The sequence below is a fragment of the Pagrus pagrus genome, assembly GCF_965226575.1.
Source record: "Pagrus pagrus genome assembly, chromosome: 2".
In the NCBI taxonomy this organism is placed as follows: Eukaryota; Metazoa; Chordata; class Actinopteri; order Spariformes; family Sparidae; genus Pagrus; species Pagrus pagrus.
Genome location: NC_140186.1, coordinates 18816558 through 18843693, shown reverse-complemented (window position 1 = coordinate 18843693; position 27136 = coordinate 18816558). Strand labels below are relative to the sequence as shown.

The window sequence follows — 27136 nt, the reverse complement described above, 5'->3', positions numbered from 1 at the left end:
AGTCCCCGCGAAACTGCTTTTTTTGCAGAATCTCTCAAAGATAGATCCTGTTAGTCCCTTTCTTCTCCTCAGGGGACTAATTACCACAACTTAAGCTCTATGATTAAAGATAGACGAGTTGTCTCAGGCGGACTGCGTACTCCCACTCCAACTGTGGCTGGAGAGATATGACAGGCGGCTGTCCTAAACCACTTGTCCCTGTTTTAAGACTTAGAAAGATCCAGCATTATGACACAAATAGTTAAATATTATCCAGTGTGTTTCTTTTGCGTCAAAGAGTGTTGTGGTTTTTGGACATATTCACTGTTTGAAGAACAGAAATGCTGGATGAACATCAAGTACATCAGGCAGTGTATCACAAATGTCAGTTTAATCATTAAATCATTCATCAATCATTTTAAAGCTGACATCTCAGACACTCTCAGTTCCACGTGTTTTTGTCTACAGTATGTACATCCATGCACAGAGCTATGCCAGGAGCTCTGGGCCTCTCAATAGCTCATCTGGTAAAAATACAAAATTCATACTTTCAGGTATTTCAAAAATAATTGCTCTTTTAAAAACAGCCCACGAAATATTCAGTGGTGCACGCTGTTGTTTATAAATAAGAACATTTCATAGAGTTAGTCTGTGTATTGTCAAAACCTGTATTACAGAGTGAATAAACATGTTCAGGTCCTATACTTGGATTCTAAATATCTCAAATCAAAAGACCAAAATCAATAAAATAATGCACCTTTAAAGTCATTAATTTAGATCCTCTCTGATCCCCTCCACATCTTTTCCAGTTAACTCTTATATTAAGATCATGAAAAATGAATTATACATGTAGATACAACAGCTTAAAATAATATATCTTTAGTCTGTGTTTTGTTTAACTCCATTTAATATGTGGGTTGTATGATCCTATATAGATTGTCTGGCTCACTACACTAACCGGTAAAATAAAATCAAACTCAAACAGTGTAAAAAACCAACACCTCATACTTTGGTCCGCATTGTGAGAAGAGAATTTAAAAGTGTAGTCCTGGGTTGAGAGCTCCTCAAGGCACTTAAACACTGACAAGTCCAGTCTATACCTCCCGTCTTCACATTGGAGAGAGCTCATTTCCTCTTGAAGATTTAGAGAGTGGGACGAAGAAGTTATGGGGGCAGTGGGCAGAGGAGGAAAGGGAAGCCGCTTGTGGACATACTGATTTGAAAAAGGATGGGTGCATAAAACAAAGAGATGGGGGAAGGAGTGTGTTGTGTATTGAGACAGACTGAAGAGGGGGAGAGGAAATAAACGTACAGAGAGGGCATTTACATGACAGAGCAGCACTGGCAGGTTTTGCGTTTGGGTGCCTCCTCTTCCTGGCTAGCCCTGGTCGGGCTGTGTGTCTCTGTGCTGGCTGGGCTGTTAGCTGCTGCTGCTGCTGGCTCTGCATGGGTGTCTGGGGCTTTGGCCTGTGACAGAAGAGGTTCCTGCTCTCCTGGCCCTGCCGCTGTTCTCTGGTTCTCCTGGGGATCAGCCAGGGGAACCTCCTGGAACTGGCCCGGCAGAGGAGCAGGGTCTTGGGCTTCTGATGCTGCCTCTGCTCCCTCTGGTGACGTTGCAGCTGCACTCTCAGCCTCTGGCTCCGGGGAGAGAGTGGACTGAGAGTAGACTGGCACAGAAGCCACTGTAGTGCCCTCCAGAGCATTGGATGGGGCCTGCACCTGCACAGAGGTGAGGTCCTCTGTTTGGTTGTCCTGTCCATCTGCTTTTGTCCCTCCATCTCCGTGTTCATTTGTTTGTACCCGACCCTGCATGTCTCCACCTGCATTTGCTGGTTGTGCCTCTGCAGTGGGTTCAATTGCCTCACTGTACTCTGGTTTTGTGAAGGTTTCCAGAGCTTCTTCTGTTTCTGTTACTACCGCCTCCACAGCCTCCCCTCCTTCTTGGCCTGCTTCTAGATTTGGCAGAGGGGTTTCCTCTGACTGCATGGTCTCCTGTCGATCTTCCTCAGGTACATCATCCCCTTCATCTGTGATGATCACACGTTCTGCTCTCATCACCAGGGTCCCTTCCTCCTCCTCCTCGTTAATGTCGACATTTGGAACCTGACCAGGCAATGCGTCAGAAACAACCGGGCTCAACCCTGGTTCCAACTTCATGCTAATAACACCCTCAGAGGCTACAACTGGTCCGTTGGTGGTGGACTGATTACTTTGCTCTGAAGCGTCGTGACTGTTGTCTGCCTCTAACTCCCCTCCACCATTTGTTAGGACAGCTGCAGTTTCATCCACTGCTGAGCTTCGGTTCGTCTTCACTTCAACTTCAGCTGTTTCTGAAGAAAAACATAAAATAAAGAACACTGTCAGTAAAGGAGGAGAATTCTGTGCACTTGCATTAATTTGAATAGTTAGTGCTGTTCATGCATTTGAATGAAGTTGAATGAATTTGCAATCAATATGCCAACAAACTTTCATTATCACTGATTATTAGCTGTCATTGTTTCTTGATTGCAGTCTGCATATGTCATTGCAGTCAATACAGCTAATTTATGTTTTGTAATGCAGTTGACAAAAGCTTCTGCCATCATAGAATCTTAATGCTTTACACAGAAAGGTCAGTCACCTCTGCTCTAGTATAAAATGCAGAGGCTGATAAAGACCACGTTTTAGCTACAGGCCATGAACTGTATCATAATAATAATTGGAGGCTTTTATTGTATTTGTTTTAGAGCAGAAAGTAAAAATCAGTGGAAGAGAATATTTATTGTACCATCACGAGAAAAGAAACAAAACACAAGTGAAATAAAAACAGTGAGAAATGTAAATTATCATTATCATTATCATTTCAAGGCTTTGTCATGGGAGGAATACACAATGGTTGATGACACGGTTGGAATAAGATGCACAGAGAATGCATCAGATGCAGATTCAGATCCTGCAGTCTGTGTTTATAGACCCTGGATGATTAAAATACAAATGGATGGGTCAGTTTCATTTTTTAAGATTCTCTTGTGCTCTTCAACAGCGTGAGCAGCATACCCACCGACATGTCCACATCCCCGCTGCCCTCTAAAAATGCAAGTTCTGCACTTGTGGGCGTATTAGCATAAATATGTATGCAAAACCTTATTCAACATGCGTAAATATTCATCACAGCATGTATGAACTTTTAGTGAAGTATAGGTATGCCCGGGTCGCTCCTTCCTTTATAATGCAAATGTTCTTAAGATCAGTATATACAACACATACTGGAAAGCTTTTCTATAGGGGATTGTATGGTCTTTAAGGGATTGGTGTATGATATGGATTGACACAAGGAAGAATAGAGAGGAGATAAGATACTGACGTCAACAAAGGCTATGGACATGTGCAGGATTTATTTTGCACTCCGCACATGAGCATTATGCGAGTACTTTGATGTGTATCTGTGTGCATTTTATGACATGAGTCAACTCCATACCCACCCAGTCCTGTTGCATTGTCTTCTCCGTTCTGCACAAGAGCACCATGGACTATTTCTGTGGAAGAAAGAATACAGACTGTATGTACTGCAAGTGTGTCAGCAGGTAGCAGTGTTTTTCAGACATGCAGTGTAGAAATCATGAATCACTACAAAACTGAGTACTGATTTCTCAGAAAATGAATCCAGCGACTACATACATGTTCCTTTACATTAAGATGTTCAGACTAAGATGCAACACTGAGGACTGGATCAGTGTGATTTAATCAACACAGTAGTGCTTTTTTGTTGTACTTTAATAACTGTATTTTACTCTTGCATTTATTCATTTTATTCTATTTTATACGCCATTGTATTTATTTCTCTCTTTTCATTTCCTCCATAGCATCCTGTCCATAGTCTATCCTGTATTTTTTATCCTTTTTTTAAAAAGGTGCTTTATGTAGTTTTGGGGGAGAAATTTTAATCGGAAGAGAAAGATCTTCATTGACTGAAATTGTATGCCTAAACACAAAATACACAAACTCTCTTTGTTTTCATGACTGAATAAACAAACTGACCTTAAAAGGACAACACAATTTCATACCGTTTTACTTTGTTTATATGTGGCGGACCCTGCCACCTTTGTAGCTTCAAACTGTGTTCTCGGGACCTTATTTTCCTCTGAGAACAGCTTGTTTATTCAGTTATGGAAAAAATAATATATATAATATGTATAATATTTCTGAGTTTGTATTATTACCTCATTAGTGTTGTAAATATTACAATTCTGAGTTTGAATTTCTTCTCCACAACTACAGAGTGCCCCTTTACCTGTTTTGTTCTACATATCTACACGACTGTAAATGAGGATATCTCCTCAACGGTTTTTCGTCCTGACTGACACGCTTCTTTTCTACTGACAGTAACCAAGTTCTTTTTCATTGCAAACAAACACAGAAAAGTAAGAGGGAGTCCAAACATTAAACAAATGAAACCTAATGAATATGTACACATGAGATTGAGTAGGAGTAGCATTTGAGACAAGACTTTGGCTACCAGGTGCTGGGAGCCAGAAAAGTAGTGTGTCTGCACACAGTGGCTGAAAATGATAGACTACTGTGGGGTTGACACACATTGGACAGAATACAGTGTTTAAACAGTTTAAGGAAAAGCTTGCAGATGGATGACAGCTCTGCACTCTGCTACATACTGCGGATGTTAGGGCTTGTCAGATTGCTTGAAAATGCTCATGTTAACTTCTCTACAGTGTGAAATTTGCATCAATTTATCACTTCCTCTGGCACAAAGCTAATGGAAATGCAATTTTACTAAAAACTGACTGTAACTGCTGTAATTTTAACACTTCTCTGTGCCAAAAGGTTTTTCTGAACCCACTTACCTGCTCCGGCCTCTCCCACTTTCACTGCCTCCTGGTGGGTAAGAGAGACAGTGGAGGAATTAAAATTAGTATGACTCAACCGGTGAATCTGTTTGTGTTGTGTTGCCTGAAGCTCTGGTGTATTTTGAAGGGAATATAAAAAGACAACAGATGAAATGCAAATGCGAGAACTTTACACAAGTTTTATGGAAACAGACACAATCCAAAACATTTCTATGAAATATCTCCCCTCATGTTGTCTAAATAAGTATCTACCCTCCTTTCTAAACGGCACAGACGAGTACAACCTGTACTAAACTACTTAATGTGTCCACTACTGTAATGTTTTCAGCTGTTCAAAAGCCATGAAGGCTATGACGCTCTGTCTAATCACAAGGGGGAGTGATTGAGCTGAAAAGCCCTACATTACCTTTGAAAGGTTTACCCCTCTCAGCAGTTTGGTAAAGCAGGTATTTAAATACATCACATCTGCTTATATTGATCATGTTTATGTGCGTAGCTTATAATAAAAGCCTGCTTCAAGGACCTAAACATATTCCCTAGTCTGATTAGAGAGCATTAGGCAAAGAAAATCATAAAAAAAATCTTCTTGATGTGCCTTTTTGAGCTGCCAGGTATTGGCTGTCACTCACTCTCAGACTGCACACTAAATCAAAGCTCTGCTGGCACAGCCTGTTTTAAGTGCTGTATTTTCACACAGATGATAAGGTCATACATTCAGAGCCGCCTCCATCACAGCCAGCAAGGCTGCTCTAATAGCCATAAAAAAAAAAAATGGACTCCTCTGTTTATGTTTCCAGTTGATTTTTTGCTGAACTCCAAAAGCCAAGGTTAAGATGAATATATGAACTATGAAAAAACCTTACTAAAAAACCCCCAGAGCAGGCGGGAGAGGAAGAAGGACAACTCTTTTGTTCTACTATGAAGACCTTGGGTGAGGTGGGGTAAACATTCTTGCGCTTGGCTTGAGGCAAAACAATAATTCCAGAGTGGATCATGTGCTGAATTGTTTATGTAACAGAGCTGCTTCCATTCATAAAGTTCCTGCTTTTGAACAAGAGGTGCTACATCAAAGGTACATTAAGAGAGGAAATGCATTATTCATGGCAGAAAGCCACAGACAGAAGTTGTGGGAAATTTTCCCCCTAATGGAAGATGATTGAGCAAGCTTGTTCAACACTTATTCCAACCCGCTTTGTGTCCACAGAGTGAGTGGGCGAGTGTGTGTGTCTCTCTGTGTGTGTGCGTGCGTGCAAGTTCCTCACTGCTTGGCCATCCTCCATCTTTTCCTTCAGCTTCTCTTCCTCCTCTGCCAACCGCTGAGTCTCTGACTGCAACCTGAGATGGACACACAGTTGTGCACACACACACACACACACACACACACACACACACACACACACACACACACACACACACACACACACACACACACACACACACACACACACACACACACACACACACATCATATCTGTCCTAACAGTGCACTCTTAGATTACAATGCTTTTAGTTGTTCATGTGATGCTTAAATATATATTTTCATGTATTTTTTTGATGCTACTGTAGGCAATTTTTTTTTTATTTGCCCAGGAGCCATAGGCTTTGTGTGTGTGTGTGTGTGTGTGTGTGTGTGTGTGTGTGTGTGTGTGTGTGTGTGTGTGTGTGTGTGTGTGTGAGAGAGAGAGAGAGAGAGTGAGAGAAAGAGTCTTCTTGAAAAGCAAGACAGCACTTTGCAATAATAAGATTGGGATGTTGGAGTGTAGTCTTCAGGGACTTGACAACATTGTCGGATGCAATAAAGAAAAGCCTGGTCCTATCTGGCAAGTGTGCAGGCTGCATCACCCTCTCACTCTCACTCTCTGCCTGCGAGTTCAGCACTGGCAGAATTAAAACTCAACTTTGCCAAAGCATACATAATGTACGACAACAATAAAAAATTACAAGAAAACAAAAATAGAAAAGGGAATGCGGCAACTATCAATTATACATGAACTTCCAACTATGCAAATACAACAAAAAAGTGACAGTTCACTCTGCTAACTGTCTCAAACAGTCACAAACTGTCTCCTTGTCTCCTAGTTCTAACTTGTGTGCACACACATTAACATAAAGACACAGACGCAGACACAGATATAGATGGTGGCTGTACTTGTCAATGCGCTTTTCCATCTCCTGACCCTGGGATCCCCACAGAGGTGAGCGAGGGTCCTGGTTTTCTTGGGAGGTTGGGGACAAGGGAGCTCCTTCCATCAACCACTGGTCTCTCAGAGACTTCCTCTGGAGTGAGAAGGAGCAGGTGAGGAAGAGGAAGGAGGAAAGAGAGAAGAGTGAGTCCAATTTCAGGAGCATTGGTATTGTGTTGACATTTCGAAGTTTATACATTGATAGCACTCCATCTAATATATTTGGTTGTATTAGGCCATTGTGAGCAAAACTACAAAACAATGAGCAGAGGTGCCTGTTGACAATATTGTATTTTTATGTTTTCTTTGCATCACTGCAATTTTGATTTTTAAACGATATTTCATTTGCTTGATAAGCCAAAAAACAAACAGACCTGTTTGAGCTGTTATTTAATCCATTAACTATTTATCACTGGATTTTCCAGAAAAAGCAATACTGTTGCATATCACAATATACTTATACTTATACCACGATATAAAATTACATACAGGAAAAGAGGATCTTAAATGCCCACTCCAACACTGGAACAAATCTCTTTGAATTGAACATTTATCATATTGTGATGTGTGCTGTATATATAAAAAATGTGTCTTTGAAATATCTAGTGTATGAGGCCTTTTAAGTTTTGACTGGGAGTGGTGGTGTTGTAATACTGACAAAACAGCAATTTGATAAACAAAGCAAATCTAGTAACAATGCGCTCAGCAGGACAATTTGCAGTTGTAAAACTGGAGGCTAGGTTAATTGTTACAAACGCACAGATACAGATATATTTGTCATAAGTTAATATTGATGAATAATTTCGTATATATATCTCTTACTATATATATATATATATATATATATATATATGTATATATATATATATATATATCTATAGTTAAACAGCAATACAATAAACAAGACTTTACAATCAACGATAGTAGCACTGATGTAACTGCTCGCTAACTAGCTTAACTGGATTCACAAAGTTAAGCTAACTGTCAAACATTTAGTTACACAGGGCTACCTCTTTAACACAACATGCCAGAAAAACTTAGCTAATTAAATCAAGTAGACATCCACAAGATAATTAAAATACAAACCTTCAACAACAGCCAAAAAGTAAATTAACAGTTATTAATCTAAAACGAATTAGTTGGACAGCTAAGCTATTTCTTACTTACGGAATGGCTAGCCTGGTTAGCGCTGAGCTGATCAGAAGAAAACTCACATTATATCTGAAATTCCGCTTGAAAAAACTATAACGATTAACAGACAATGGCCAGACGAGGGTATTTTGAGAGTAGATGAAGACTTCTGTCAATATTTGCCTGCTCAAAGAAGGTAGATGAAGCGAGCAATCTCAGATTAACTGCTACAGAACTGTGCAACCAGCAGTGGTTGCTACCAGCAACAGGCGGTCCAACTGAAACTAACAGCTGCTGGCAGAGTGCTGAGAGAGACTGTCTCATCACTGCTGATACCTGCGACACTATATTCATCCAACACCATTTTATTTAAGTGTCCAAAGTGTAAAACGTTTGTTTGAATTGTGTCATGAATCACACGTACGATGTTTATCAATTTAAAAGATAATTTTCCAAGTCGATAAAGTCTCGGTTTGTCCTAAAACTAATGAAATATAAGACTGTCAAAATACTTTTTTTTTTTTCTTTTTACTGATCCTCAGCCAGTAGACTGGGTCTCTGTTTGGGTAGGTTTAGGCAACAAAATTACTTTTAGGTTTATTTACTTTTAGGTACAATAAGCCTACTTGGTTAGGTTAAGGAGACCATGTATTGATCAAAATATAGTTTTTCAAACTTTTTGCTCATAAAAAAATATGCCTCCATTACATATTTTGTGTGTCTGATTACCACATTTGAGGGATCACTGCAAAAAAATTGCATATATTGGCCCCAAAAACTACATATCGGTTGGAAATAACGACATACTCGAAATCTGGTTAGAAGTAGTTTGTAGTATGGAATTGGGCCAAAGTTTACTTTTTTACAAACATTCCCGAAATGCAATGTGTTGCACAAATGCAAAAAATACAGCAACATGAGAATGATCCACAAATAAGTGTGAGTGTGAGTCTAAAAGAGTGAGATGTGAAGCGAGAGGAGATGTATGGAGCAGTGATGTGGTCACATTGAGAAACTGAGATAAGGAAAGCGAAAACGTGATTATTTGAGCGGCTAAGTTGTGAAGAAAGGCGAGAGGCGGAAAGAGACGAACACCAGTAAGTCCATGTCTTCATCTCTGCCTTCCAACAGAGAGAACAGTAGAATTTAAAGTATGTGTGTGCATTTTTATTCTCATCTTATTCCTACACCACTCCTCTAAAAAGACATGACCCAGTGAACGAAAGCCGCCCAACGCAACCTACTATTCCCAACAGAACACCAAACTGAGTACTTTCAACTTTTATCCAAACAACAGCGCGATTCTCAGTTTGTAGCTGACTACTCTCTGAACATCTTCTGAACAGACCATTACAACTGTCTGACAGACTCAGTCTTTTAAGTCTAATACTGCGTTTGCACTGCTTTGTTCTTCTCTACACTCTGTTACAAATCCCCTCTGGACATCTGGCACTAACTCTTAAAAAGCTCTATGTGTGTGTTTGTATATGTGACAACGAGTGACACATCCAACACAAGTGTACACATTGCGTGAGTTTTACTGCGAACACAACAGTCAAACACTCAAACTACACAAGCCACGACAGATATTATCTTGTTTCAAGTCGATTTCAGCTGAACTGATTAGTGCTCGCTGTAATGAACTGGTGGAAATTACCTTTTCAAAACTCAAAATCATGTTTTTTACTTTTAATTTGGTGAGTTCTGAGTAAGTACAGTATGTGGAGTATAATGACATGAATGAATGAATCTATCTTTTTCAATGACAATATAAAGTACAGTGTTTCCCACACATTGACTAATTTGTGGCAGTGCGCCACGGAATCAACACCGACCGCCACATATTGCGTTTCTTTTTTCTTTTTTTTGTAAAACACTATTTAAAAACGCAGCGTATTCGTTCAGCTGCATTTCCTTTCCCTGCTCTCCCTCCGTCTCTCTGTCACACACACACACACACACACACACACACACACACACACACACACACACACACAGCCCCTCCCCTCCATGCACACCACGTCTGTCTCCATGAAAACGAGATCATCCCTGGAAGTTAAAGCGTGGAAGCTTGATATTTGGTGCAGAGAAGACGGCTGGCGAAATTCACGCATTGACGAAAGGTTGGTATCTCGTGAAAAACCCTCGACATATGCAAACTTTGTTGTGTTTTCATGAGCTGGACTACATGAATATAAAGCAGTCTACATGTACAAACAACGAAAAAGTCAGAAAGTTATTACTGTGCTGCCGTGTCGAAGAAAATGTGTTCATAACTCATGCTACATCCAGACATCAAAACAAACAAACAAACAAATAGGGTGACATACGACGGCACAATCAGAACCTTGGTGATTAAAGTGACATGAAAATGATGTTATGATGATAGTGGTTACAGTGCCATTTGTCAGGCTTATCAAACCAAGGCTGCCATTATTTACCCCACCAATCAATCTTTCCTTTTAGTCAAATAAATTCCATTCTAAAAAAATTCTCTGCCAAAAACGAATAGAAACTCAGATGATTGCACGATGTAGCTATTAAAAACTTCAATGAAATTAGTTGTGAGCCAGAAACTTTCACGAGGGAGAAACATTTTTCTCTCAAACATATAAAAAAACAGTTGTTTTCCCCTTACTTTCAGGACTAATACACTAGCTGCAGGCTGACTGAGTCAGTAGGACAGCCGTGTTGCGACCAGCTGCCCTCGGTTCAAGTGCTTTTTTTTCTCTTTTTTTCAGAAAGCAACTGTGCAGCTAAAGTGCCCTTGAGCCAGACAGTAAACTCTCGTCAGTTCCAAGAGCGGTGGTCTTTAGCTGACCCTGACAAGCGGAAATAAACAGAGTGCTGTCTGCAGGGAACTTTTAGTAAATCTAATTCAGCCAAACTGGCAGGATTTTCATTTTTATCATAATCAAGTAGTAATATGCACTGAAATCCAGTGCAGACACTCACTCGCTCACAGCAGCTATACTTTCTCTTGCTGCATAGCTGATGTCTGCAAGCGTCTCACTTACTGACGAAAGCATCTGAAAAGCCACACTCCTCTCCAGCCTATGGCCCCCATGTTTTTGAAATCTGGCAACAGTTAGCCAGTAGCTACCTACTTTACTATAAGCGTCACAAAACCATCTCTGTGTTTTCTCCTGCACTGCAGAACAAGCCCTGCTCTGTTCCCCTCTCCGTGCCCTTGGCTTGCTGGATGCAGCCCTCTCTAAACTTTCCCTCAGGTCAGGAGCTGTGTATAAGCCGCTGCTCCTTCTTTATCACATCCTCACATCTACCCTGGGGTTAGAGTCAATGTCAAGTCTAATGAATGTACCAAAAGCTATGATGATATCAACTCCTGTGAGAGAGCAAGTGTCGAAATAATCATTTAAAATTCATCTTTGAAGCCTCTTGCAACTTGAATTTTGATCTCACAGATGCAATTCATGTTTAGTGCATTGCACACTAAGTCACATGCACACACAAACACGGTAGGCATATGCAAAACGGTCTCCTGCATGAACACATGCATACCTGTGTGCACGCAAACACATGCTGCACAAATTTCGCACAATTTGAGGAATGTGCCCCAGGGCAGTGTAACACAGTGGAGTAGGAAGTGGGAACGCCAGTGTGGAAACGATGTGAAAACAATAGAGCAGCTCTGTGACTTGCAGTGTGTGTAAACACTCACATAAAAACTTATTTCAGCAAAGGAAGGCTTGCCTCTAACCTTGCGAGAAACCAGGAAGTGTGAAAGGTTGTACAGTTCATCTGTGTGTGTGTGTATGTGTGAGAAAAGGAAATAAATGGGAATGCTAACAAGCTGAAATGGGTCTGCAGAGGATGTTGGATGAGTAAAATTAATGCTGCATGTGCGTGTAAATATGTGTGTGAATGAATGAGACCGATTAGACCATCCTGTGTATGTGTGTCAGACCTTGAGCTGCTGTAGTCTGAGCTTCTCATCCTCCATCTCTCTCCGGGCTCGGTCCTGCTCCTCCTGCAGCCGACGCTTCTCCTGACAGACGAATATTAGGACGGAAGGAGCGAAAAAAGCAAATAAAGAGAGTGAATGTGGACATGTGGATAATTTGGTAGAGAGAGAGTGAGAGCAAGGAGTACAAATACAATATTATTATTCTAATAAAGAGAAGGGTGGGCGGAGAAACTCAGATCAGGAGCCAGACATATGAAGAAGCTGATGAGTAAATGACTAAACAGAGACAAAGAAAGGGAAGAGACGGCAGTGAATAAAACATCAGTGAGAAAGAGTAAAACACCTGGTCAACCATCTGTCACAAGGACACCGTCACCACAGACATCAGGTACACTGTACATCCCATAATGCTCAGAGCAGCTGTCCCCATGGCAACCCAGTGTTGTTTTCATGTGACCAGGGACACCCTGGCTCACCACATTGCACATTCAATAAATTATTTAGGAGTTACGGACAGCTCAGAGAGCTTAGTCTCTTTCTCTGTACAGACGAATGTGATATAAAGGCGGAAATAGACACGATTGCCACAACTGCGACGGCACCTGCCTGCAACACTGTAATGTATAACATTATTGGATCATTGGTTTTGAGTCGAAAAAATAGTGATCAAATGTTTTTAAAATGAAGGTTATAATCTATAAAAATGTAACATTTAAAAGAAATTTGGTCCGGTTTTAACACGACTACAGAAGAGCTAGAAGTCTTTTATGTGCTGTATTATGAGCTGCTACAAGAGGTGAAAAGGGTGCGTGAAAAAACAGTTTCTGCTCCATGAAATTATTATTTTTTTTTTTTTTTTTACAATCCTCTGTTAAAGCAATTTTGTGTGTAAATACCAATCCAAGGTTTCTGTAGCAATTTGTCAGATGTAATGTAACATTATGTGCCTACTACAAACAAAACTCTGCACGTCATAACAATGTTATGTCTTTTGCCATGAAGTAAACATGCACGCTCAGGCTTTTTTGCCAAAATTATTGTACAAATACATTAGTTATCGTACATCTGGCAATGCTGTAGCTACATGATACAGCGGCTAAATGTTGCTTTCAGGAAGCCCTGTTAATCACAGAGCTGAGGCAGAGAAGAGGGACATTTTGTTCCCCATAAAATATGATCCAGCTTTACCAGAATCAGTGATAGTTTGTGATGTACTACCGTGAAGCTTATAGGCACTGTGATCCTACCTTCTCATTGATGTTACATAGCAAAGACACAAGTGACAGGGGTGCGGAGTGGCTGAGACAGAGACACCGTTCACCCTATTACATTTTAAAGCTGTTATTTTAGGGTAAAATATTCACATAACAATGCTTTAAATCCTCCTCAATCAGACTGGGCCATCTACCTACAACTGGCCAACGGTGAACCCTTACTCCTCCAGCTTGTACTTCTGACTTTTGCATTTTTTCTGAAGAAATCGAGGGATTTGATGAATTAAAACCAACTGTTGCGATGGAGAGTAAACTGTACATTAACCTTATTTTTGCCAGAACACCCTATGTCATAACATTTTTTTTTCACAGCCAAGTGTAAATGTGTACAGTTTCCCACAACATATACATATGCTGCTGGATTTGTCTTGAGTGTATTCATGTGTGTGTGCATAGACTCACAGCAATGGCCTCCAGTCGCTGTTTGTACTTGTCCGCCTCTTCCATCCTGCCACCTGTGACACAACACGACAGAGTTTAAGGTTAGAGATCAGAGGTTAAACAAATACGAGACAAGTCGACTGAATCCATTTATTGCTCCAGAGTTACTTTGCTCACTGGTCTGAGAGAATAAACAGAGGCCATTATTTCACAAATATCCTTTTTTTTTGGTCTTTACAAATGTAGAAGTTGCTCTGTGGTCAAAAGAGAGAGAGCCACCATGACCCACAATCCTCCTCATCATTCCCTAACTCGCCAAACACATCTGCCCAACACTCCTATTAAGTCTTTTGTGTCACACCCTCAGGCATCTCAAAGAAAATTAGCTTAGGCATTTGTTTTCCCCTGCAGCTGGCACTAAATGGGACAATATTTGAGCTCCCCAAAACTCAGAGTCACATGAGAGAGCATAGACTAGAGTCATACATAGCAGCCAGTTCACAGCAACTCAGTCATTAGTGAGTTTTTGCCATCACAAACCATAACTCTGCTTTTAGAAAAAAAAAAACTAAACTTCTCAGGAGAGAGAAAAGACTTATTTTTGTCCCACATGCATTTCTGCACCAGGCGGGTTTCATAAAAAATAAAAAGACTTTATATGATCAAAGTAATTATAGTGAATACGGTTATTGAAACTGTTTTTTAAACAATGACAGCAATAATGCCTCCAGTCACTGAAAATCCTGTGTGGTTTGTAAAGAGCTCTGTCCTACACCAAAAAACACATTCAGCCATCACAGCAACTGAGATCTCACATTGGGGAAGATCTGAGCAAGACGGTGCCCTATTTCTGCAACAAATGACACACTGTCACAGCCGTTGTCGCTAATCGCCATCACAGAGTTTGGAGCCCAAAACTTGTCCTTACCAGCACACACACTCATACACACACACTCATACGTACACACACACAAAAAGCCACTTTCAAAATTCCTAACCTGCAAAACCTCATAAACAAGCTATGGACATTAATGGGAAGGTCAGACTTGACCTCACCTTTTATTAAAAAAAAAAAAAAGGACAATGACGCTTCAAGTTCGAATAAAAAACCTCACGAGCGAGCTGCCATAATGAGCTGTTGTCCTATCAACCCTCGCCTACATTACTCATTTCTCCCTAAATGCCCCACTCCATCCAAGCCTCACATAGTCTACAAATGAGGTTTCTCAGAAGAGCTGATGCCATTGTTGTTGCTCCACCGATATCTTTCAGGGCTTTAGTGTTATATCGCGTAGTGAGAAACTTCTCCTTAAAGGTTCCTTGTGGTGCCCTCAAGGTGTGGGGAGGATGGCGGGGTCACAGGGGAAAAGTGCCCACAGTAAACAATGTGAAAAATGTAGGTGATCTGTGTATGGAGGGAAAAACAGATGGATGAAAGAAGAAGAGATAAGGGGAAACACTTTTGACGCGGAAACAACCTCTGGCATGCTTTTCATTACAATGGAGTTCTCTCAAGAACTGAGGTGGTTAGACAGAGAGGAAGAAAGACAAGTAGTAATATATACACGCACGAGATATATATATATATAGAGTGATTGGGAGACAAGACGAGGTAGATCTCATTTTGGCAGTGTTTTGAATGACTGGAGGTGCAGTGACAGCTTACAGTATAAGCCTCCGTTGGGAGTGGAGGCTTGTGTCTCATCAGGGCTCCAGGAGAGCGCCTAGAATAGCAGCCAGAGATAAACAAGCAAACACAAACAGAGGCTTTGATGAGGAGGTATTGAGGAGCTCCCCGTAGACACACACTGACTTCGATAATTAGACATGATACAGGAGGGTAGAGACGGGAAGGCTGACAAAGTCAAAAAGTTAAGAGACAGAGAAAGTCAGGATGGTTAGAGAGAAGAGCAGCGAAGGAGCAGCAGAAAAGAGGGGAGAGAGATGAAAGCAAATGTAGCAAGTGGTTGTCCAAAAAATGGGACGACCTGTGACACAAACGTAAGAACAAATCCAACACAGACTGTTCAAGAATCAGAAGAACAGAGATTAAATTAAATCATCCTGAACACCAGTTCAGCAACATCAGTACAGTGAAAAGTACTGCAAAAACTCAAGCCATCAATCTCACGGTAATTTTTCATCCATATACTTTGCTGTTATTGCAGTTATGAGTCTGATGGGAGACAGGGACAGGAGGGGAGACATCAGCCACTGTCCCCGCCTCCAAAGTCAAAAGTCAACCTGACAAGCAAGTGTAACATTTTAATGTGCACAGGTTTTGAGACTACTTTAACGCCACAGCAGAGCTCCATTCTTAGCATGTGGCTCAGGAGGTAGAGCAAGTTGTCCAGTAATCGGAGGGTCCCTAGTTAGATTCCCCAGCTCCCGTGGCTGCATGTCCAAGTATCCTTGAGCAAAATACTGAACCCCAAATTGCTCCTGATGAACAGGTCGGCACCTTGCATGGCAGCCTCTTTATCTTTATTTTTTAAGTCCATTTATCATCCAGCATTGCCATTTCTTGTGCTTTATCAGTTTTGCCTTTTGTTTTTTTGGTGCAGCCGAGGAAGCGCCTGCTTTAAATACTGCTCTGGACATCGGTTACCATGATAACAGTAGAATCTCTGTCAGCCCTACTGCTTTCCACATGACCCTGATCATTATCAAGTGAACGCAGGTCAATCTGCTGCCAACTAAACCAAAGAGTGATTTTGAAATCTTGGATAGTTTCATTTAAATGGTTCTCAGTCACCCAAACAAGTGAAATTATCCAGTATTTCAAGAGATTTGTTAAGATTTGGGGAACAGAAATCGTTTTTTGCTTGTTATTACGTGAATCCTCTCGTCACCCCTCTGGAAACAACCTCAAGAAGACCAACAGAGGAGGGATCCCCCTTTTCAGAGAGGACCGACATGCAATAGATGTAGACTGTGTTTACAACACTAAAAAATGATTCAGAAAATTATAATACATAATATTTCAAATGATAGATACTTGAAATAATTCAGGATTTACTGGAAAGTGTCCCCATTGTAAATCAGAAGTGTTATTAATGCTAAGTCTTTACTTTAGCCATAATTCTTTGCACCTTAACTGTGAATTTTCACACAACTCCCACAATCCGCTTGTGGTATTCAGAAAGCACAACAACCCACAACTGTCCTGTGGGACTCAACAAAAACTGCACCAAACAGCAGTGAGTTAGTAAAACGCCAATTTGGCAGACAGCCATGAACACAGCTTGGCTGCTACAGTATTTAATTACAGACACCGGTTCACCTGTAACACCTGTTATATGCCAGCCCAGATGGCTAAAATGACTGAAGCCTTACTTCCATCAGAACCGACAGTTTTTTGTTTTTCAGGGCAAAATTTTGAGTCCCACCTACACAAACACTAGCCAGCTGAGCAGGTTGGAGGCTGTTTGACCTCAGTGGTATGAGCTCCCACACACAGTTTACATCCTTCAGTCCCTCTCCGTCTCCATACACTCACACGATGGGCAGAAGGTGCTACGGCCATCAACAAAAAAAGAGAAAAGTAGACACAGGAGGAATGGTAGTCTCAAGGGAGAGAAAACTTAGTATTAGTGCTGCGATTAATTTATTGATTAGTCAACAGGCCTTTTTTACTGCAGAGGTTTTGACTTTTCATAGTAGGAAAAGCACAGGTGTTACTATTAACACTAACAAGGTTTCTGTTGTACTCCAGTAAGCCACTTATAGTGTGACAGAGAGCCAGCATGAATAATACCGACTCTGAAATTAATTTTCAAGTCATTGTTTAAGTCCTCTAATAGGACAAAATGCCTGTTTCAGCTTCTAAATGTAACACTTCTCAGTGTTATTTGGTTTAATTTAACTAAAGTTATTGGGTTTTGCCTGTGGTTCGAAAGGTTTTTAGCAGGCTTTTTCAGTATTAAAGCTGCAACTAATGAGTATTCAATTATTCTTTTTCTCATCAACTAATCTGCCAATTAATTCATTAAAAGACCATATTCACATGGTGGCCATTTTCCTCTGATGTCACACTCGGTGGGAAGCTCAAACGTTGTGTAAAATGTAAAGAATGTGACAAATGGTCATTCATTCACAGCTTCTCGACTGATCAGCAACTAAGGAGACAATGGATTGGGCCATTTTTCAAGGTAAAACAACATATTTGATAACCCCTTAGCTGCTGTTAGACAGCAACATAGCATTTAACCTCTTGCTAGCTAACATTACCATTTGATAGTGATGCATATTACGATAGGAAAGCCATAAATATCAACTCAAATATCAACACACATCTTGGACCAATTCATTTACCATCAAATAACGTATGCCAATGTTAGCTAATGTTAGCTGTTGTCTAACGGTAGCTAATAGCTCACCAAATCTGTTGTTTTATGTTGAAATGTGACCCCGATGTCCCTCCAGATTTTATTGGGCACTGATTAATCAGGGGGCTGTGAAATGATAACAAGTTGTCAGATTCGCTGCATACAACATTATCGTCAGAGTAAAATGGCCGCCGTGTGAATATAGTCTATGATTTGGTCCACAAATGGTCAGAAAATAGAAAAAAATTGAAAATGCCCATCACAATTTACTATAATCCAGGTTGTCTACACCCAACTGAATAGTTCAAAATTATAGCTTACTCCTATAACATGGGGACCTTCGATCTAAATTACCCACAATGCAACTCTGACTACGAGCAGTTTGGTCAGAGATTAGGGCATGTTTAGCCAATGTAGCCTCAAGGTATTAGCCTCCAGCACAGATGAGGAGCGGGCTCACTTCTTTCTAACTCCACAGACCTCCTTCAGACCAAACCAATGCTGACTCCAGTGACATCACTTGAGGAAATGTATTAGATCGCATGAAGAGCATGTGAAGAGGCAGGCGTTTTAGCATAAAATGTAATGAAACAAATAATCAACTATCAAAACGGTTCAATTAATGAACTATTTCAGCTCTAATTTGGTTAATAAAAAAGAGCTTAATAAATATTGTGTGTGCGTGCGTGTGTATGTGCGTGTATGCACACAACGGTCTAGGAACTCCAGCTGCCTCTCATTCATTCAGTAGGTTCCTTAGCAAACATTCCTCAAGCCTGGTGCAAAAGAAAGTATATTTGCTTTCAGTGCATGTGCGCATGTTTATATAACAATGTATATTTGCCTAGCGGGGTGCCATGAAGTCTATATGCTGAGTGCTGATGTAGTGACATTAGCTCAGTGGGAACAGATGGAAGAACAGTGGGGTGTCTGGAATGAAAAGCTATACGAATCATTTAGTATCATAGTTCACTGCTTGTGGGTTTCTCTCATACACTCTCACAGGCAGTACACAACTGTGTGTAAGAATGAAAGCTGGACTCTCAGGCAGTACGGCTCCTACAAGGCACAAGGCTGCAGTGTTACATTTGATCTAAAGACCAACGACCTTGTGCACAAACTATTTTGGAGTCCAGCTATATCCAAATCCCAGTGCATGAAAAGCCTTTTTCAAACCGAGTACAAAACCAGAAAAGCCAACGCATTAGCATTTAATTTTCTGCAGGCTTAAAGTCCCTGAATAGACTGTGGTAGAGGCAATCGGTAGAATCAGTGTGATCTGATGGGTAGCCCTTACAGTCCACCAAGGCCTTCAGTTACTTTGCGTTACCTAGCATGTAGAATATAATGTCAGTGTGGGCATCTTGCTGCAACTAATAAAAAGATAGGCTGTCTATGCAAAGCACAAGTTTCAGGAATTTAAATCCCATATCAAAAGTATTAGACACAAGAAACTAGCTCATTCAAATGCTATACTCCACTCCAACACAGATGTGGGTGCACATTTTGTTAGAAAGGAAAGAGAACAGGGTTTTTGACTTTGACTTCACAGGGATGGACACCGGCTGCAGTGGAGCATGAAAGCTGTGAACTGTCGGTCACGAGACAACGAGTCTGTGTCACAGGGCGCCCTTGAGTCCAGGCATGGCTCAACTCCCTGATGGCGATTCAGCTTAATCAGAGCAAACATTATATGTCTAGAAAAAAAAATATTGATTTTTGGGTGCATTGTGATTCTCTCTTGAAAGATTACGTCTTGATGCAGAAAAGTCAATAATTGGAAATTTAAAACCCAGTTCTCAACAGTATGATTCCCTGTAACTATTCAGTGAGACTGTATGTTTCTTACAGTTGGAGGGTGAAACGTAACAGACGTAACCATGTGAGTCCATGTTTTGATGAGGAAGGCTGAACATGAGCAAAGGTAATAAAAGTACATTCATCTGTTTCATTTAATTGTAGATCATTACAAAGCAAGTGAGTAGTCACACAGTGAAAAAATAATAAATCATGTATAGAAATAAAAAATTTTGATGCATCTAAAGGTATCAATAACCATTTTATAATCAGATCAAACCCCACTGAAGGAACGGTAGAGACATTTTAATCATGTAACATCCACAGGGATATGTTCAGCTTCACTTTGGCTAAAAATCAAGATTAGGGATCCAGCTAACAATCATTTTCATCATAAATGAATCTTCAGATTATTTCCCCTGAGTAATCAATTATGGCTGAAAGAGTGAAAGACCGTTAACTTTAAATTGCTTGTTTTATTCAATCAACAGTCCAAAAATCGAAGATATCCAGTTAACCGTCATATAAGGGACCAAAAATAAAGTAGAAGATTCTCACATTGGTAAGCTGGAACAGGCCAAACAACCTGTCAAAATAATTTCAGTTTAATATCCTGATATTTGACAAATTGATTAATCAACTAATCCTTGAAGCTCTAATCATGATGCACTTAACGTCAGGAAGGCATGTACAGTAGAAAGATCAGAGAGCAACAGTCTTCTGAATTGGGTGATTGTGTAAATACAGGCCACTGAGCACACAACATACTCCGAGTTGCTAAAATAGCTTCAGGTCTGTATGGGGTTGGGGGCGGAGGGAGTCATTAAAAGGCCACCCAGTGACATTTTGTTTTTGTGTGATGATGCAATTACACTGCTGTTCGACCGCTGGCCACATACTTTGAAGTTTCTGCTCCATTTCTTGGAGAGACTGGGAGGAGGGGTAGTAGAGGTAGGGTTGGAGCATCAGATTGTGTGCCCTCAATTATATACAGTGCTGTCAGCACATTTGAGAACTAACATTAGGAGTTATATTAATTTCTAATACCTGTATTAGTGATGCTACGCTGGAATCATCTTTGCTTTGAAGTGCAGTTCATCTGCTAGAGGCTCAGTTACGGAGCTGCTTCTACGTGTCCTATTATCCTTCTTCTATTTAACATGGCTGGGTTTTCAACTCTTTGGGAAAAGCGTGCCACACTTGAGTCTAGCGTGTAAACCGCTAACTAAAAAGAGCAGGACTGGATGAGATAGGAGCAGTTTTTTTCTTAAAAAACACATTTTTCAGGTTCATAATTAAATTTTGGTTCACATGCTTTAATGCTAAAAAACACACCAGTGTTCTCATACTGGCCAGTGCTGCAGCACTGTATTCCCCCTCTGTCTGAAACGCTCTGTTTTAGCTCCCGTCTCTTTAAGGCCCGCCTCCTGAAGACCCCGTCTCCTCTGATTGGTCAGCTCACACATGCCTGACCCAGCACTGCTAACAAAAACAAATGTGTGACATGGTGACATAGTGTGATGTCACAAAGTCATCGAATACGAGGCGTTTCAGGAGCAGTGTTTTCTGTGGGAGAGAGGAGCTTCTGTTGAGGGACCTTTTTAGCTCTCAAGATCTTTTATGAACAATAACATTATAAAACACACCGAAGGAAAGGAAAAAACGAACAAGCATAATCGGTCGCCTTTAAAACAAGATTCGATGCTACTTCAAAGTTTCGATTCAAACAGTTTCAGATTTCCGTGCCTGTGAGACAAGGACAGAGTATTCCAAGGCCACAAAGTTGATAATATCCTTCCACCCATGTATTTGGGAACAGGAAGAGTGCAAAAATCTCTGTCCTCCAGACGATTACAGATAGACCATGCAATCGCAACGACCCTGATCTCTGAACTTGCGCATCCTCTGCTGTCGTCACTGGCCATTGCTCAGGAAGAGCCTGACCTAAACAGACGGCCAACTAACTGTAAAACAAAATTCCTAGATAGAACTGCAATCTGGGCCGGGGCAATCAAAGAGGCAGTCGCTCTCTAGCTTGAAGGATGGAACCAAGAGAACTGCTGTAAAGTGCTTTTTCATCAACTATTGATTTTCAGTTGCTTTACAGACTCTGCAGCAGAAATTGCATTATTGGAGATGGATATGCCTCTTATCTACATAGAAATAAATCTGACAGTGGATGGGTGGATGTGTGTATGTGTTTATGTGAGTGGGTGGGTGGTATGGTTGGAATTTGTGTAGCTTGGATGGTGCTGCTTCAACAGCACACAAGCCAAGTTCCTCTGATTGACAGTCGGGGTCGGGGGAATGAAAACACTGCATTCCACTGCTTTGTGAGTGTGTGTGTGTGTATCAGTAAGGGATGGAAGGTTAATGTGCGATATGAGTGTACCTCCTACGTCACCGAGCTAACAGTGTAGTAGACTTTGGAGCGTGTTGAGGATTATCAAAGTCAACAACATACAACGCAGATTTACTCCAAGTCATTTATCACCGCTGCACTTCACAGGCATGACAGTCCAACTCAAGCCTCACCTCTGAAGTCACCCTGCAGGCTCAAATAACGCGTGCACTTCAAGATGTCATCAACCCACCGATCCCATATTTATCAGAGTATTAACTTTGTGGATACGTACCGTTAGCACAAATGATCACAAAGGAACACACACGCTGGGGAGCATCAAAGGAATCACTGCGAGGGATTATCAAAAGAAATCTTCCTACAGGTCCCAGTGTTCAGTGGTTAGACTAAAGCGAGTTTAATGCACTGACAATTTGACTAAATCGTGTTGCGAGAGAAGACTATGATGAAACAACAGCACCTCAAAGGAGCAAATTCCTTTGCTCTCATTTTGTCTCTACGTTACACAGGCATAAAAAGGATTGAGGGGGATCAATGGTGTGCTGTCAGGTACCACACACACACACACACACACACACACACACACACACACACACACACACACACACACACACACAATAGAGTCTCTGTTCAACAGGAGGTAGGCTGGTTTTAGCCTTCGCCTGAGTTTGCCCACAGCATCTTCCATATACAACTCACACCCACGGCACTCCATCTGATCTCTATTTGGGCTGCTCCAGAGAGTAATGAGACGTGATGTTTCTAAGTTTAACCGTAAAGGTTGCAGGGGTCTTAGGATGCTTTCACACCTGCAGTTTGGCAAACGAAGTAAGTGGTCTAAAAATGGTGTTATATGGGCTGACGGGTAACTCATTCATTGTGCAGTTTGGACTTCACGGCTCCTCGTGCGCAAAATCTATTTGCAGTGAGCCATGCTGCACTTAAAGGTTTAGTGTGCAGGATTTAAAGGCATCTATTGGCAGTAATCCAATATAATATTCATAATAGAGCACTGCAGGGATGTATTTTTGTAGGCTGACCTGGAAGTTAGCATCGCCTTGGTTCCCTCGACAAAATGACTATGGGACTTTCCATTGGATTGGTGTAGAAAATCATCTATGTGGCAAACAAGTTTATCATACTTACATGTTTTGTTCAGCAAGATAATCTGAACAGATGAGCACCACTTTTGTGATTTTTAAAGCGTAAATGAACCCACCAGAAACAAAGGGCTAACATGAGGTTATAAATTAACTACACTGCGGTTGCATGCCTATAACATCATCAACACTAAGCATTTTACTACGCTATAGTATACACACTTGACTATAAATTCATTGATCTATGAGTTGTAAAGTTAGAGTTAGAATGGTAATTTTTCAACATATTTCTCAATTATGACTTTTAGGTTTTTATAACACTCTCCTACAGACTGGACTTTTTAGAGGTCGTTCAGACTAAAAACAGCCTTGCACGCTTCAGTGGGAGGCATGTTGTTTCAGGTACCAGTGAGACATGAAAAAACATCCATGCAGTCTTGTTTGAGTAAATAAACACTGAGTTTAAAGGCCAAAACACTGCCCAGCAGTTTAATACTTTGAGACAGGATATTTCAACTTGTAGCTGCAATTATTTCATCTTTTGCCATCACGATCGTCAGTCTAACAGCAGAAAGTCCCTGTTTGTGTTCCAAAGTAATCTACAGTACCGGCAATGAGCACTTGTACATATTTGATTGGCCACTGAAGCGTAGTGTTGCAGTCCAGCAAGAGTTGAGCCAGACTGAACTTCTTTGCCAGACAACCATGCATTATTTTTGCCAGAGCCCTCTGTGTTGGCACCCCTGCTGTACCGCCGCACTGGCCTCATTCAAATAAATAAGGAGGCTGCTTATTTTCACGCAGGGCTAATGCCAGTCTGAACGTGGCCTTATTACAGTATGCATTACAGTATGTGCTTATTTATATTCTGTAGTGTCACACAGAAGTAATTAAGCATTCAAGATTACTGTTGTTCATATAGATACCTGCAATATTGTGCTTATGAGCCTACCTGTAACTATGGTTACCAAACTATTTGCGGACATATATACATTGCTTATTCATTGCTTCCCATAAAAAAGGTCCCACCAGCAGCAGATGCATTTGATTTTAAATTCATGCTAAACTCATGTCTACTACCACAAAATGCACTGGGTGGTCTTCTTTGCTTTCACATTACGAACAAATCTAACACCAACTAACTGGGAGGAAACCAAGCGGTCTCAGTCCAGCTATTTCATCGGAGCACCATATTTAGTTGACAGAAAGAACCAAACCAGACAAGCAAATACAGCAGAGTTTGTTTGAATCGAACTGAACAAGTTAGGTGAAAAAGTATCCCAAGAGAAAATCTTAGTACGATTACCTAATCCACCAGGCTTATCTTACTGTGCTTACTGACATTGTCTTTACTGTCAGAATGCAGTCTGTGCAGTCGTTATCTCATCTGTATTAACACACAGATGGGTGACATGAAGCTGAACATTGTGTATAGCTTCATACTGCTTGATATTTGCCCTCTGAGCGGTTTCCAATATGGGCAGGCTTCTGATCACTGGCCATGACAAAATCACCATCTGCTTCATACATTTAAAATATTAAAGTCTGGAAGGATTTTGGGTGAGAAAATCAGTTCCGCAGCCATTAAGCTGAGCAGCAGATCAAAAGTGACAGCTCGATGAGGCCTTTGTAAAACCTTGTCATCCACTCATCAAATCAGCAGAGGGGCTACAGAGATTAACACGGTCATCTGGAACATACATATGCATGGTGAAGCTGCAGAATAATGTGCTATGCAGCGTGCATGAGTCATCTTGGCCCACTGAGTATAATTAACATGCAGGATTATCTATTCAATCCAACTGTGAAGAAGTCATATTGTTGCATTGGTTTAACTGCATGCATTTCCAAGAATGGCTCAGTTTTGGTCAGTCAGTTAAATTAAAACAGGATAATAAACATATACGCGATAAACCTGGGAGTCTTGCCTATTATTTGACTGTTTGAAAGGGATGAGTGGCTGAACTAAGAAGAAACATTCAAGATCACTTTGAAGTGAAAAATAATTTTTTAGACAAGTGTTGCGTGTTAAATCGCATGTCATAAGCTAATAAGCAAAAATCTATACGGTAATAAGTACTGTGAAAAAAACATTATTTTGTGTAATGTTCCTCTTTCAAAGGGAAACATGAGACAGATAGATTTTTAAACCACAAAGAAAGGAATAACACAAAAAAGGAAGGAATAAAGAAAAAAGAAAAACAAAAAACACATCTAAAATAATGAAGCTGTTGTAAGATTTATTTTCTTATTAACATAAGTGTTAAATAGCTCTATATTCCAACAGTAATCACTGTTATAGAGTGTTTGGTCAGTAACCCATGTCTCTCCTCCTAAAAAAAAATAAAGGGGTCGTGCAAGTGTGGTGACGTAGAGAGGAGGGAGGGGATTGCTAACTGCAAAAGGGGCAGGAAGTGAGCTAAAATGGCGATAGTGTTTACAGCAGCTTCAATTTGCATATCTTGTCAATGCTAAAACAATGTACTGTGCAGCCCTACTTTCTATGTTGCAGTTTTCATCATTGTGGTGATGTCAGCCATTCATACATTAATTAAAATGGCCTTTGTGCGCACATACACACACACACACACACACACACACACACACACACACACACACACACACACACACACACACACACACACACACACACACACACACACACACACACACACACACACACAAAAGGGAAATGGAGTAAAAAAGGACCATAATAATATCTTGAAAATGATTTCAGAACAAACCAACATAACAGTTGCACAGTAATAGCAACATGTTGGTTTACTGTGCAGCTCTACATGTGCACTCCCTCAGCCCTGTCCTCGTGTGACTTCACAGCCAGAGACAATAGGTAATCAACTGTTGCCCTCACACTGTAAGACCGCCTGACTTAATCATTGTGCTCTCAATGTTTTGGCATTCATGAACTCTTCTATCTACAGCTTTATCTCCTCAAACACTGGGCACAGACAGTTGAGGCACGTATTAGCGCTCATGATAAGAGGCGAAACAACAGCTTTTAACCCTGAGGTGGAATGCAGCCTCTATGTGTCTGAGAGTATGTGTGTGTGTGTGTGTGTGTGTGTGTGTGTTAGGCTTTGCAGAGGAGTGAAGATTACAGGCTAGCTGAGGCTTCATGTGAAACAGAGACAGTGTGGCTGAGGGCATTGTGCCTCTCTCCTCTAACCGATTGTCATTATAGCCTTTTTACATTATATTTAAGTCTGGTAAACAGTGCCAGTGTCATTCATGACATGTGCTGTATAAACAACATCTCAACCTGTACCTGTAATTTTAGGGAATCTCAGAAAGTTTGTAATTAGTCAAGTCTCTGCGTAATGGCATCAAATGACGATAAAATAGGAGAGAGAGCAGAGGATAAACAGCAAAGGAAGTAAAAGGTCAACACTGTGGACTCCTTCATAGAGTCCCTGTTCAAACAAAATTATTTCCAAGAACATGAATAGATACAAGATTGAATCTTCCTGACCTGCCTCACCTGCCCCACCGCAGACAAGTCATGAAGAGCAGAGAGAAAGCCTTCGCAATGAGAAAATGTAGGGTGAGAATAAAATTAAGAAAAGGCAGATAAGACAGAATGTTGTCATAGAAATGGAAAATCCTGCAGGTTTTATACGAATGAGAGAGCACGAACAAGAAGAAGCCATGTGAAGCGGGGGATCAGAGTTTGAGACACCTGTTCTGACAAGTCCTGACGAGACACTTGAGGCTGTGACACAACATAAACATTCTGCCAGCATTTCCACCGAAACCCAGCTCAAAGATACACATCAAGTTCACACTGCGACACCTGAAAGTATGTGCCAGAATC

The 27136-nt window shown here is 40.8% G+C and overlaps 1 protein-coding gene across 4 annotated transcripts in view; it reads right to left on the bottom strand.

Moving 5' to 3' along the window:
- Positions 1–353: 353 nt before the first annotated feature.
- Positions 354–27136, bottom strand: part of LOC311271857 (uncharacterized protein) — a 38411-nt gene continuing 11628 nt past the window's right edge. Inside the window, exons 2-8 of one of the 4 annotated variants that reach the window (XM_084377781.1) lie at positions 13739–13791; positions 12063–12143; positions 6970–7097; positions 6083–6155; positions 4818–4848; positions 3441–3494; positions 354–2309 (exon numbers count right to left, since the gene is read on the bottom strand). In XM_084377781.1, the coding sequence (XP_084233907.1) occupies positions 1303–2309; positions 3441–3494; positions 4818–4848; positions 6083–6155; positions 6970–7097; positions 12063–12143; positions 13739–13783 (1419 nt within the window). In that variant the 5' untranslated portion in view covers positions 13784–13791 and the 3' untranslated portion in view covers positions 354–1302. Of the gene's footprint in view, positions 2310–3440; positions 3495–4817; positions 4849–6082; positions 6156–6969; positions 7098–8166; positions 8394–12062; positions 12144–13738; positions 13792–27136 lie in introns of those variants that run through there. The other 3 variants (XM_084377783.1, XM_084377782.1, XM_084377784.1) reach the window with 3 other exon arrangements.